The sequence below is a fragment of the Passer montanus genome, unplaced genomic scaffold (genome assembly GCF_014805655.1).
Source record: "Passer montanus isolate IOZ18808 unplaced genomic scaffold, ASM1480565v1 scaffold24, whole genome shotgun sequence".
Lineage (NCBI taxonomy): Eukaryota > Metazoa > Chordata > Aves > Passeriformes > Passeridae > Passer > Passer montanus.
This window is the reverse complement of record NW_024367037.1, coordinates 11284525-11298158: the sequence shown is the minus strand read 5'-3', so window position 1 is coordinate 11298158 and position 13634 is coordinate 11284525. Positions and strand designations below refer to the sequence as shown.

At 33.5% G+C, this 13634-nt stretch overlaps 1 protein-coding gene across 2 annotated transcripts in view; it reads right to left on the bottom strand.

Moving 5' to 3' along the window:
- Positions 1 to 1607: 1607 nt before the first annotated feature.
- CDH19 (cadherin 19) overlaps positions 1608 to 13634 on the bottom strand; it is a 114087-nt gene continuing 102060 nt past the window's right edge. For both annotated transcript variants that reach the window (XM_039711175.1, XM_039711174.1), the window contains exons 10-12: positions 7283 to 7400; positions 5098 to 5349; positions 1608 to 2793 (exon numbers count right to left, since the gene is read on the bottom strand). In XM_039711175.1, the coding sequence (XP_039567109.1) occupies positions 2300 to 2793; positions 5098 to 5349; positions 7283 to 7400 (864 nt within the window). In that variant the 3' untranslated portion in view covers positions 1608 to 2299. The remainder of the gene's footprint in view (positions 2794 to 5097; positions 5350 to 7282; positions 7401 to 13634) is intronic.

Below are 13634 nucleotides of genomic sequence, written 5' to 3'. Positions count from 1 at the left end.
GTAGACATGATCTAAGGCTTTTTCATCTAAAGATCATTTAAGATCCATTGCAAGCTATTATTCTTTTTTACATAGAAATTACTCACAATGGCCTACAAGGGGTTAAAAAAACTATGTTAGTGGTATGCACTACTTACAAACATTATTTGTTGTTAAAATAGCTCACAGTAAAGACAGAAAATTACAAGCACAATGGTTTAGTGTTGACGGCTATTTTCCCACATAAATGGACAAAATCTCTGGATTGAGAAAGGATCAGACACTGTTATCCTTTTTGTACTAAATACAACCTGAAAGCACAAAGAATTCTCTTAAAGCCACTGGGACCATCTGTGGAATAAGGATTTGTTTAGGGTATAACCCACATAAATCTATAGACCTAATCCTAAACATGTAGTTTTCACTATTGTCAACAACTACTTGTGTGTAGTTGTTCTCTCTCTAGTCCTCCCCATGAAGCAAAATATTAATATGTAAAATATTTTCTCAAATAAAAGCCATTGGCATAAGAGGTTACAGTCATTAACACAATGTTTTTACTTTTAAAGATTATTTTCAGCTTCTCATTCACATTGGCATCCTACCATGAGACTGGAAAGAATCTTTTTTTTCTTATGAAACAGGTGTTGCTTCATCAGCACCTGGTCAGACAGCCACTCTGTCCCCCTACCCCCCTATCCATAATTTTCCACCTATGAATATAATTAGTAATATTTCTGTTCTTACCAGACCTCACACTGGAAATCTCTCCTGATTTTTCAACTACCTCCATGTTTTATTTTTAGGTACCAGGAATTTAAACTTCACGGGCACTTTTCCACTTAGCCTACATACCTTGGTGTTATTCAGTGAAGAGCAGCTGTAGTAAATATTGCAGAATTTGTTTGTTGGGGCTGGTTTATTTGTTTGTTTCTTCCTTGCATAAGCTTTCCTGAATCTGTAATTCAGTTTCACTTACCTAACTCTTACTTAGAAAAAGAAGAAAAAAAAAGAAAAACAGAAAGAAATATGTTGCACAATTTGATTTATCATGATGCCAGCTTTTAGGTGATTGAAACAGTTGATTGCAGGATATAATTTCTGTAAAATGAGTATTCAGTGAAAGAGAGGTGAGTAAAATACAGGTGGGTTGTTTTTTCCAGACAGACCATTTTGAAAACATTTGATGACCTCAGTTCCAAAATTGCTGCTGGGTAGTGGTTTCAGTAAAGAAATGTTCTGAGACAGCTATATATTTGTTATAGAATGGTTGGAAAAAAAGTGTGAAATTAATTTTGAAATCTTACTTGAGTCTTGCAAAATGATTCAGGATCATTTTCAAAGTGGATAACATTTAAAGCATTTTATTATGTTATTATCTAATGTCATACATAAAGTTTTATAACCATCAGTTTAGCATTTTAAAGATTCTTAATATTGTTATAATAAAACTGACTACTGCAGCTAATTTTATATTCCATAATAAAAAAATAAATCTGTGCTGGTAAATCAGTCACTCTTTAAACTCTTAATAAAAGGAAAAAATGCCTGTATTTGGACAGCATTTTGTTCTAAGTGCAGTAATATATAATGTGGTTGATTGCAGTATTTAAGTTAAATATTGATTCTTTTTCCTGTCTTATTTGTTAAATTAAATATTGGTTTACTCATTTTCCAATAGCTTCATTAAAAACTAAAACGGCAGCAAATACTTGCTGATGTTGTAATGTGCTTTAATTTTTCTGATAGGAAAAGACATTTGTTTTAGTTTTATCATTCTAAGAACAATAAATAGATGATCTTGTAAGCACTTCTGACAATGGTATTACAATATCTAGGGTCTACCTTTTCACAGAATTATATTTATATAATGAAGCATTATACAAATATGCATGTTTAACTTTGGTTAATGTATATATTCAACCACAACAGCATAAGTCTGTCAGCTTTGGAAACTGTTTAAAGCTTATGGATGACAGAATTTTTACAACATCCATTTATGGCTTCTACTCCTCCTTTTATACTAGCAAGATCCAGATTTTCAGTACCCAGAAGAGGCTCTAGATATCCAAAGCAGCAAGGTTTGCATTTAAGCACTTAAATTACCAAGGTTCTCAAACTATAACCTCCATCCCATCATGTGGTAACACCCCCTGTGTGTTTTATCCTTTCAAGAGGTTTCCACATCCAAAACTTTCCATATTAAAACCCCTGGGCTCTTATTTCTCCTGTTTAATGTGGGATGACCTCCTTTTTAAATATCCACAGTTGCGTTTGGTTGCTGAGACTTAGGAAAACAAAAGAACAATTCAAAAAGTGCCTAATCCCCCACAGTTCTATGGGAAGAATACATGCCTGCAAGCTGCTTAAAGTGAGGTCCCCAGTCTGCAAGGTAGTCATAGCTCTGATCCATGTCTGAAGTGTTTGAACCCAATGAGCTGAGGGATCCTGCCAAGGAGCCAGTCCCCTCAAACGCATAGGTCTGAAGTGAGTCATAGGGAGGAACGCTAGGATCTGTATTTGCTTCTTCGAGCTTTTCTGAAATGAATTGCCTGAAGATTGCACTGTCTGGGCCAACCTGCAGAGACTGTCTGTAGAGGCTCTGGATTTCGGAGGCTACCTTCTTCTGAGGTTTGTGCGTTCTCATGACAGTGCGCGTCCTCAGTGCTGAAATATCAAAAGCTTCTGTGTCCTCCTCACCCCCTCCTTCATCGTCATAACTGACAATGTTCTCTCTGAATTCTTCCATCTTCTCTGAAAAGGGAAGCTTCTTCTTCTGCTGCTGCCTTATGGTTACAATTGCCAAAAAGAACACTGACAAAATAAAAACAAAAGGGAAGGGACAAGAGAAAAATTAAGCAGAACTAGAGACTATGAATGTACTTGGAAAGATTAAAAGAATCGTTTCTTATTTTAGAATCAAGACTGTTGAAAAGTGAAGATATCTTAACAAATTTATAGAGCTGTAATTTTTATGTGTTTTATGGTTTTGAGATGAGAAATGAGTGTGTTGGAAAATGGCTACAAAGGGACTTATAAAAAAGGCGAATTAAATGGAGCAGTTCTTTTGGTAGACGCAAATTTGAAACTGGTGGAAACACAGGTTATGCTTTTTGAAAATCTTTCTTTATCGCATAATATATCTATTTCACATTCAGAATTTAAATTCTTAAACTTTATCAGTCTCTCTGATAAAAGACACATCAAGACCAAATGAAAAATGAGACAATGAGCAAGATATCCTCCTCACCTGGTTGAATCATTCAGTTCCACAAATTATGCAGAATGGTGTTCAACTATTTCTGTTGTGCTAGTTTGCAAATTTGAAGACTCAGTTCTGTGTCATTATACTGTCAAGGCCTATGAATCAGATGATCTTATTTCTTTAATATGTGAAAGGTTTCTTAAATTTTCTTTTAAAACATTATTTTTTAATCCCACATAATTTCATTTTAACTGAACCATCCCTTTGCAATACTCTATGACTTTCAGAGAGATTAATTCTTTCAGTTTTAACTACATCTTGATGCAGTTCTACTTAATAAGTAATTTGTGGACTTTAGTTTTTTACTCAGCACATAAAATGAGTACTACCAAGAATTATGGCATTTTGCTTAAGAATATGAAGAACCTGAAATAGTTCTTTTTTTCTACATATTTACAATAAACTATTCTATTTGCTTTAGAGATACCAACACAAGACTTGAAAGCACTGAAAACAATAATTTCTACTATGTATTCACAAAAGAGGTGGTTTTCCAAATGCTTTGCCTGGTGAACTCTTCTCAAGTTATATTTCCTACTTGAAAATTAGTTTTCAGAGATAAATAGCAAACTTAATAGATATAGAACATTTAATTATTTAAATTTTAAAAAATACAAAAATATATTCAAATAATTAAGGAGTTTAAAATAGGTGTGTTTGTAAAGAGTATAGTAGATTAAGTTTTTTCTTCTTTTGGACCAATATATTTATCTATATTCCTGCTTTGACTTTTGTGATATGAACAGGCCCGGTAGATGCCATGATTTTATTCCACCTGGAGAGAGAACCTTTCTGCAAGAACCCAAGAAATCATTGATTAATAATTCCCCTGATGGCCTGGATAATACAGTGGTAAAGTTTGCCTGATCCTGAGTCCCTGAAGTCAATAACACAAAGTGAACCTATTCAGATACCCTGCAATTAGCAATCAAAACTTGAAATGCATACTGGTTTGTAAGCTTAAAATGACTAAAAGACATGAAGCAGATATGTAAGCTCAGATTTAAATAAGAAAACTCTGGAAGTGCAGGCAAGCCTAGAAAAAACAAATTCATTTTATGTTCCCATGTCCTTGATTGGAAGCCAGGGCATGGATGTAGGAAAAGTAGTGCATCCCTGGGCTTTTCTACGGAGTCAAGAAATGGCTGGTGTCGAGAACGGACTTGAGTTGTTGGTTTGGTTTTGAATGCTGTTTGCCAGCTGTGCACGACCCTTTACAGGGGTATTAGAAAAACTCTTGTGCATTTGGACCACTCTTAATCTCAGTTTTCACATCCACACATTCCCAAATGTATTGGAGGTTAAGCTAGTGTCTCCTGAGAGGAAAAAGGAGATGTCCAACATTTGGAGAAAATGCTGTCTAGAGATGTAACCTTAACTAGCGAAGAAACTCCCTTTGTCTGGAACTTTGACTTTTTCTTTTATTATTTATAACTGATCTCAATTCTACATTTGCCATTCCTTAGGCAGAACGAGTAAGGTGCTACTTCTTTTAATATATTCCTACATTAGCAAATTTTCTTGTGTAATGCTGTCTTCAGCTTTACCTGGGATCAATACAGACTTTGGGCTGTGAAATCTTTGTTATTGCAATGCCAGGAAAGTAAAGAGGACAATGACTCAACTACATCCAACTTTTAGGAAATTGTGTTAGAATTCAAATTTTACTGAAAGCTGGGGAAAGGAAGGGAGAAATTATAGTTAAGAAAACAGGAAAGAAATGAAACATTTGCCTTATTTCAATTTTTCCCAATGGCCCAGTACTTCCAGTCTTCAAGTCAAGGGTCCATCTTTGTTACTTAAACAACCCCTCTGTAAAAGGAAGCAAAGTAATTTTTCTTACTTGTACTTACCTAGGAATATTAATATGCAAGCCAAAACAGCAACTAAAGCCTCTGTGCTGAGACCCAAGGAATACATGAAAGCTCCGTATCGGCAGTAGAGGGTGTTAACTTCAGTGTCACAGTCGCAGACAGTGACAGTGAGAGTATTTGTGCTCGTCAGCGGTGGGGTTCCATTATCCTGAATTAAAATTGGCAAATAGAAAAAAAACTGCTCTTGCCTGCTGAAGCCACTTTTTCCCGTGAAAATTCCAGCTGTGTTATCTAGAAGATAAATTATTATGATGATATTCATTTATGTATCTTGTAACCACAACAATAATATTTAGTGTAATCTGACCTATTTAAAAGCAATAGTACTCTGCAAAGCTATACATTAACAAAAGTTAAAAATGTAAAAGCAGGCACTGCTATTTGGTGCATATTTTGTCAATTGTGAATAAATTGTATTTAAGTTTTGATATATGTACTCCAGGGACAATAGTAAAATTTGAGGATCTCTGGTATTAATGTACAGAGTTAAATAAATTTACATATTTTCAGTTCCTGGCACCTGCTTAGACTAATTAATTGGTTCTTAAAATGGTTCCATGTATCCAGCTGCTACCAAGCCAGAAGTTCACAGATAAAATACAGACAGCTTGTCAATCAAAAAGGTAAAAAGTGTTTCTAGCAGCACATGGTGAGAACAGGTGGCAAGGGAAAGAAGAAAAAACAAGAAAAAAGTCCACTAAAATGGCCTTTTATTGCTTTCCTTAGCACAAAAACTGGAGCTAGCTGGACTTCTACCACCTAAAATAGCAAAAAAAGTTTTAGATGCTTTCACTTTGCTTTGTATATAAGTATTAGTGTTTAGAAATCTCTTCTGTAAGAAATACAGTTAACAGCTTAAATTCAGGTCCTGCTGTGTATCAATTAGAGTAAGTAACTTAGATTGCTGCAAATAAAATAGTCCTGTTTACCTGTGTAATGAAAAGAAGAAAAAATAATCTAGAAATATTTCTATGTCAGAATTATTTCACATGGCAGAGTGAAAGACTGCACGTGTGTATATGTAGAAGTAGGGGAAAAAAGATTTTCTACCATTATTTGCACAATAACTCTATACAATCAGTCTACTGAAGTTAACTCTCTCACATATAAGTTGTTCTAGGTCTCTATCATAGTTCAGAAAGTAACTCTGAGATAAAATGCTAGAGATCTACAGTCTCTTTCTCTTCCTTAGGGCTATTACAATTCAACCAGCCATTTCTGTTGAATGTGGCAGAAAGGGGCAGGTTGAAATCTGATTGCATCATATTTCAAAAAGTTTTGTTTTCCCCATTAGTAGCCATCAAAAGGAACTGAATGGGTTGCTTTGTGTGAGGGTCTGCTTAGGCTTTGGGCAGAAAGAAGAAGGGTGGGAAAGGCTCATGGCTTGTGCACTATTTGACCTTAATATAATGACTTATCTCTTCCTGGAAGGGAGTGAGAGATGAAGATAAGAATTGAAATTCTTTATGATACATTGACTAACTTTGAAGATAATTGAGAAGTAGTTTGCCATATATCGTATTTGGAGTTTGCCAAAACTTATTTCCATTGATTTGTTCCCTTAGCCAGAACATTCAAATAATTAGCGTGGTCAATAAGAACAATGTGTATTTCAGCTTAGTCTGATGTTTTACTTTGTAATCTCAGCAGACTGACTCTAAATGGTCACCTCGTTGAAATTTCATCAGATATCACACCTGTATTTTCATCTCACTCTGGTTTAGCTTAATATTGTATATTATAAAATAAGATTCCATTGTTAGTTATCTGTTTTTATAATGTTGCTCATGCTGAATAAATGAAATAACAATTCTATACTTATACCAATCTTCTCTTTCTAGTGATCTTATTTCTCAGGTAAATAATTTTAACAAGAAAGTTGGAATTGACAACCATATTATAAGAAATATCAGTGTATTTTTCATCTCAGCTGTTTTTTCTTAACCTGAAATAAAACTGCTTTTTGCTGTTAATATTATTCACTTGAAAAGAAAATAAACTTTTTGATATTATTGAATTATTGTATTGAAATGGACCTCAGGACATGTCTAATTTTTATAACAAAAATTTCTATTTAAATGGAAAATTTTAAGAAATTAAGAACCTCTTGGAAGCATGCCTCTTCCATCAGGCAGGTCTTAAAAAGCTGCATGACTGACACTACCTTGATTGTCTTTGACAATAAAATGTGAGCTATTTCCATCCTCCTGAGCCAATGAGAAACGAAAATGGTGACCTTCTGCTGAGTCATCTTGATCCACTGCACTGACACTTTGAATTAGCTGGAAAAATAAGAGAACAGAGTTGTTTAAGAGTAAAAAAAGTTCCTTGTCCTTTAAAACAATAAAAAAAGATATAACAAGTATGTTAAAATAAACTATTGATGTTGAAGATGTGACCTGTGAATCTGTATTGACTGCATAATATGCAAATATTCCCCAAATATCCAAATAGGCTTATTGAGACTTATATTCTGCAAGTACTCTGTTTTAAGTTTTCATCCATTTGAGACAAGCAGACACTAAAACCTTGAGAAAATGTAAAATGTTTTCCAGATCAAAGGACCAGGAGTAAATGAAGTCCATAAATTAAAAAAAAAAAAATATATATAGAATGTTTTGTTCTTTTTTTATTTTTTAATCCAAGGTGAACAGTACATCATTCTACATTTCAAGAAATCTTTCTATGCAAAACCCTTTCCTTTTGAGGCCACAAACACATTGACATCATTCAGCTGGTATATTATAGCTCCAGTAAGTGACATACTTTGACAAGTTCACTTGCTGAATTGTTGATTCTGGATATTATAACAGATTGATTATGGAAATTTTTGGCTGTTTTTTCTCAAGAAACCAAAATAGCTTTCTTTTAGAAAAATGTCAAACCAGACAGTTATTGCTAGATAAAATAAAAAATAACAGCATTTAAAAGAATGTTTTTCATCTCTGTAAATAAGCAACCACATAGTTAACATAATTAGCAGTATTTCTGCTTAAAAAGTCTATAATTCTTATATTTATCAGTAAATATTTAATTATCAGCATATATTAGTGAACATCCTTGCTGATCAGGAGGAAAGCAAACTGCTGGAAATCCACTGATTTTCAGAAAAGAGAGGGTCAAATTTGAACTTTGGCTCTATTTTACCAGTTATCTCATGCTTTGTATATATTTGTACACAAGAACTTGAACCCTTAACTTTTCTCAAACCACACACCACCTGAATGATACAAGCAGGACTTTAAGTCAGTGAAAGTGATTACTGCTGCTTTCCATCTGTGCCTTTGACAACTCTTTTCTGGTTAGATCCTTTTTCAAAGATCTAGAATTTCATCACACATTCTTTTTCTCTTCAAACAAGCAGAGTTTGAAGAAGTCATCACAACAGAATGCAAAATGTGGCTTACACACCAAAAACCTTGTATTCTTAATATTCTTCCCTCTTTATATGTGAAATTTATTTTAAATCTATATTTTCTCTCTATGGAAATATGAGGACCCTTGAGTTTCTTAGTTTGTGGGATTTTTTTATTGCCATTAATGAGAGAAATAACTTTTCAGTGATGTCATAGTGTACAAAGGAGAGAGATTCTTGAGGGATATTTTTTGCTTTCATCAGAACTAATAAAATAGCTGAAGTGATGCAAATACGGGTATAAAAATGCAGGTCAAGAAATCAGTCAGGATAATCTGACAGCTAACATTTCCTTGACTACCACAGCACCATTTTTATAAGGACATGTAGTTCCCAGAATATGGTCAATATGAACAGAAAAAGGATAGGAAGTTATATATACAGTCTAAATTGTGAAGAAGGACACATTTTATAATATTTTACCATCTACCTCAAAAGAACTAAGAGACCATACTTGTTTCTCTTGGAAATTTGCTGGTTACATGTCACAGATGAGGATAAATCTTGGTATGAATGTACGCCTGTCCTTAAAATTCAGGGTCTATTAAGATATACTAAATATGCAGAATAATATAATGATCTACAAAGACATCTTGGGCACATTTATTTTGTTCTGTTTTGTTTTTATTTCAGTTACTTGGTAGAGAAAACTTACCTACCTGTACACTAAAAAAAAAAAAAAAAGGGATTTTTATTTAACCAGGTATTACCAATGTCTTTTGCAAACGTATTTTTAGGCGTTTATAATGTGTGAAAATCATAAAATTAAAGCAGTTGTGAATTAGATACTGTTTTGCTATCTCATTATTAACTTCCATATTTTACATACAGAATGTATTTGGCTCTGTACATTTCATCTATATCTGATTCAATCAATAAAATTCTAAGGAGAATGTGGCTAACTGAAAAAAAAAGAAAAATCCAAACCAGCTTCCCTTGCTTGATCTGCACAAACCTAGAAAAAGAAAAATCCAAACCAGCTTCCCTTGCTTGATCTGTGTTGTTCTGCACAAACCTAAGATTCCTATGGTTGTTCTAGATATATATATATATACAGATAAGTGTGTGTGTGTGTATATATATATATATATATATATGCCTTCAATATGCCTTCAAGGTTTCACCTTAGCAGCAGGGGAAAAATTGGAAGGTAAGGACAGAACAAATCCTTATTGTTTACTTCTTGTTCTACTAAGATTCAGCAAAGCCCACATTAGTCTACAAAATATGCAGAAACCAGTAAGTACCTCTGATTTTACTGACTTGGAAGGAAAAATCACCCAGAGTGAAGGAAATCCCTTCTTCTTTTTCAGATTTCCTAGGTTTTTGTACATCTAATCTTGGAGATTCTAGCCTTTTACCAGGGGAACTGGTATCACCATCTCAAAAACTTGTGTGTTGAGGCTTACACACTTCCTATATTTTAGTGTATAAACAAAGAAAATATAGTGGATAATTTGTTGCTTTTGCAAGGTTATGTCAGTGGTTGTGTTGATGTGGCTGAAATTTCATTGCTTTAAAAATTCTTACTTCAAGTCTCATTAATATAGAAGCTTTAAAAATGCAGCAGTTCATTTAAAAATGGGTATTTCCTTAAAACAGATATTAATTATTTGATTAATTAATAAATTAATTAATTGACTTTTTTAAAATCATTTTTTTTAAAAAACTGATTTAAATTTATGATGGCTTTTGAAGAGTTAAAGAATTCAGTGAAATATCTCAATGTGCTACCAGACAAGAAAGTTTCCATAAGATAAGCTACCACAAGCATAGATGGGTAACAGAAAGATGCTCATTTTAGGCCTAAATGGAGGTGAAGGTTTGGAATCTGAGCATCGGACAAAAAATTCCTGTGAGGACTTGTAACTATAACTGTAGATGGCAACAACAGGAGAATACCAGACATGGTAAGTCAGTTGTGAGTGATCTATCTGAACAAAAATTCCTACTGTGGCCAACTGAAAGAGGAAGAAATTCCTTATACACATGCCAGACCAGGATGTTGGAATAGCATCTTGTAAATAAATTATCATAATTGATTGTATTTATTCATCTTGTAAATAAAAATCAACAACTGTTCATTAGGGAGTACTTGACTGCCATGTAATCTTGATAAAACTTAATTGGAAATTTATTTCCTCATCTCCAAATGGTCTTACTAAACTGGGATTATGGAGAGGTGCAAAAGGAAAGTTCAAAGCTTCTTTGTTGCAGTCCTTTTGCTTCTATTGGCTTTCAACCAAGTTAAATTTTAGGCATAAATTGTCTATGTGAACAACAACAGTACTCTTAATTTTAATGCTAGAGAACTCTGAGTGTAGAATTTTGAGTCCTTCTTGTGTTAGTCTTACCAATCCCATTAGAGAAATGGAGGGAAGTAGAAACATTTGCCACCTCTTTTTCCACTTCAGTTTCTTTGTTTTGTTTTCCACAAAGCATCCCACAATAAGAGTTCTGCTGTGGATCATAGGATGTAAGAGACCTAGTCACCCATTTTTTTGGAGTACAGAACTGATTTTGTTCAAATTGGCAGGAGTCTTGTAATCAGTAAGATTTTTTTCTCAGTGTCATAATATTTAATGATCATCAGAGTTTAGAGCAGGTAAAAGATTAAAGTGTTGATTACTATAGTCAGCACTGCATGTTCCAGGTAGACCTTTTACCTCAAGGCTTGGGTTCTCCTGTTGGCTGCTTCTGTTTTGAAAAGCAAATTGGCACAGTATTCAACTGGTTTATCTGGGTCTACTGTAAATGTTTCTGCTCAACTATAAATAAAATTGTGTACCTATCTGCAAAGGATTAACAATTACAAAGCTCATGCCATGACACTGAGGTGCTTTTTTATGTTTGCTCACATATGCTAATAAACTTCTCCCACCTGTGTCATTCTGCTAAGAGATAATGTTGTGGAATCATTGTCCACATAAAACAGAAAAAGGAATTTTCCATGGGTCACTGTGCCCACTGTTTCAAAACATCACATGTTACACTCAGTGCATCTGCAGGTATAGAGTCTGTTATATTATACATTGCTTTCACAGCTTCATGCATCTAAAGGATGCATTAATTGTTGAGGGGTTTTTAACTTTTAATTTTCTTATCATTACTGCCCAGATGCTTTTTATAAATGTTGAAGAAAACATGCAATATGAAATAATAAACAGTGTCTTACCTCTCACTTTCATTTCTCTGCTAGGAAAAATAATTTTGCATCATGATTTGCAAGAAATGATCTGTTTTAGCAAACTACTCATTTTTAAGATTAATCATATTCTCATAGAGTTTGTTTAAAGATTTCCTCTCTTTTCTTCTGTCAACATTTCATTTTCTAGAGAAGTAATAGCAAATGAGTACTTTTCACTTACACTGTAACTGATTATTATTTTATTATGTGCCAAGTACTGAGTAAATAAATTTAGGTATTTTCTTATCTCTCACTCTAAGTTCCTGCATACTCAATCACTTCTTTGAATCTAATAAAAATTATTAAGCAAGCTATAATATCAAAAACATTTCATATGTGATTCCCAAATTAAAGGAACTCAGAATTACCAGAATAAATATGCATTAGAGATGACAGATTAATTCAGAATATAGGTAGTTCAGTATAGTTTATCTTCAGCTGAAATCAGCTTCCTCTCTGATAGGAAGATCAATATTCACAAAAGGGCTAAAATTACCATGCATAGGTACATTATGGATGATCAGCTTGCTTAGGTATAAGGATGTTGATACAGTCTACATCAAACTTTCAAGCTGCACTTTCCAGATGAATTAATTTATTAATATCTTGGGAATTAAGCTTTTTTGAGATCCATTCTTGATGAGATGTCTCTAGTGTTTCCTTTGGTGTGGATTTGGTCATCTTGATGTTTTGACTATTTGTAAACAATATTTCCTTTGAAGTGCAAAGTTTTATATTTACTGTACATGCCCATAAATGGTAAATATAAAAAATTAAGAGAACATTGTGGTCATAATTTACTGTGTTTACACACAGTTATAAAGTCAAAAAGTCTAATCAAGAGGAAATCATAGGTTTGGATGCCTTATTAATGTTGTTCTATTTTATCTGATGGTAACTATAGATGTAGTGGGATAGAAGACTATTTAACAGTGCAACTTTCATGTTCAATTCATTTATAAAACAATTTATAGAATGGTGGTAGTGCAGTGAAAGTGTTTTTCAATGTTTTAAAGAAAACTTCAGTTGTGGTGTGGTATACAGCTGACTTCTGCATTATAGGACAGTACTAAATGATAACATTAAATGGATAGTGAAAATTCCATTCAAAATGTCCAATAAACATGATGAATGCATTCAGTATGATGCCAAAAACACCTATCTATCTTCTTTATACCCATTTTTATTGTCAAATTTGGATTATAGTCCTACAGACTGAAATAAAATCCTTTTGTTTGAATGACTTTTGGAAGCTAATCTAAACATAGCTGTAACTCACACAAAAACACCATACAGGGGCTTGAAGGTCAGCACTTAGTCAATAAAAGCAGACCAAGAACTTTCATAGTCTTTCAGAAAATCCAAAACTTGAAAGCAAGCCTTCTCATCTAGACTGAAATAATTATTAACTGTGTCTGTGTCTGGATAATTAGGACAACAATTAGTTTTACTCATGATGTGTTTTATATTCCATATCACAAATCAGCATACTCTTAGGCTATGTAAAAACAACTTAATTGTGATCTCCCTCTAAATTACTTTTTTAGTAAACTAGGCTGACCAAGATGAAGTCTAGATTGAGTAAGACAATTCATTTTTCAGTGGTATCTTTCCCTCAGTAGTGCCTTTCTTTCCTTTTCCCCTAAACACTGTAAATTCATGCAAATATATTTTGGAATGTCCCATGAAACGAGACACAACTCAGCTCAGATGAGGGTAAGAAGTGAATTGCAGAAGTGCAGAACATTTCTGAAAACATCTCTCAGCACAGTGATTCCAGCTAAAAGGATAGACAGGTGTGATAGTGTAGCTAAGCAATCTTTAACTTCAACTTAGCATGTAAGCAGATTCCATAGCTCCTTAAAATTGATTGCAGAAATATGGTTAATATAAAAATGTATGTAATATCTTGAA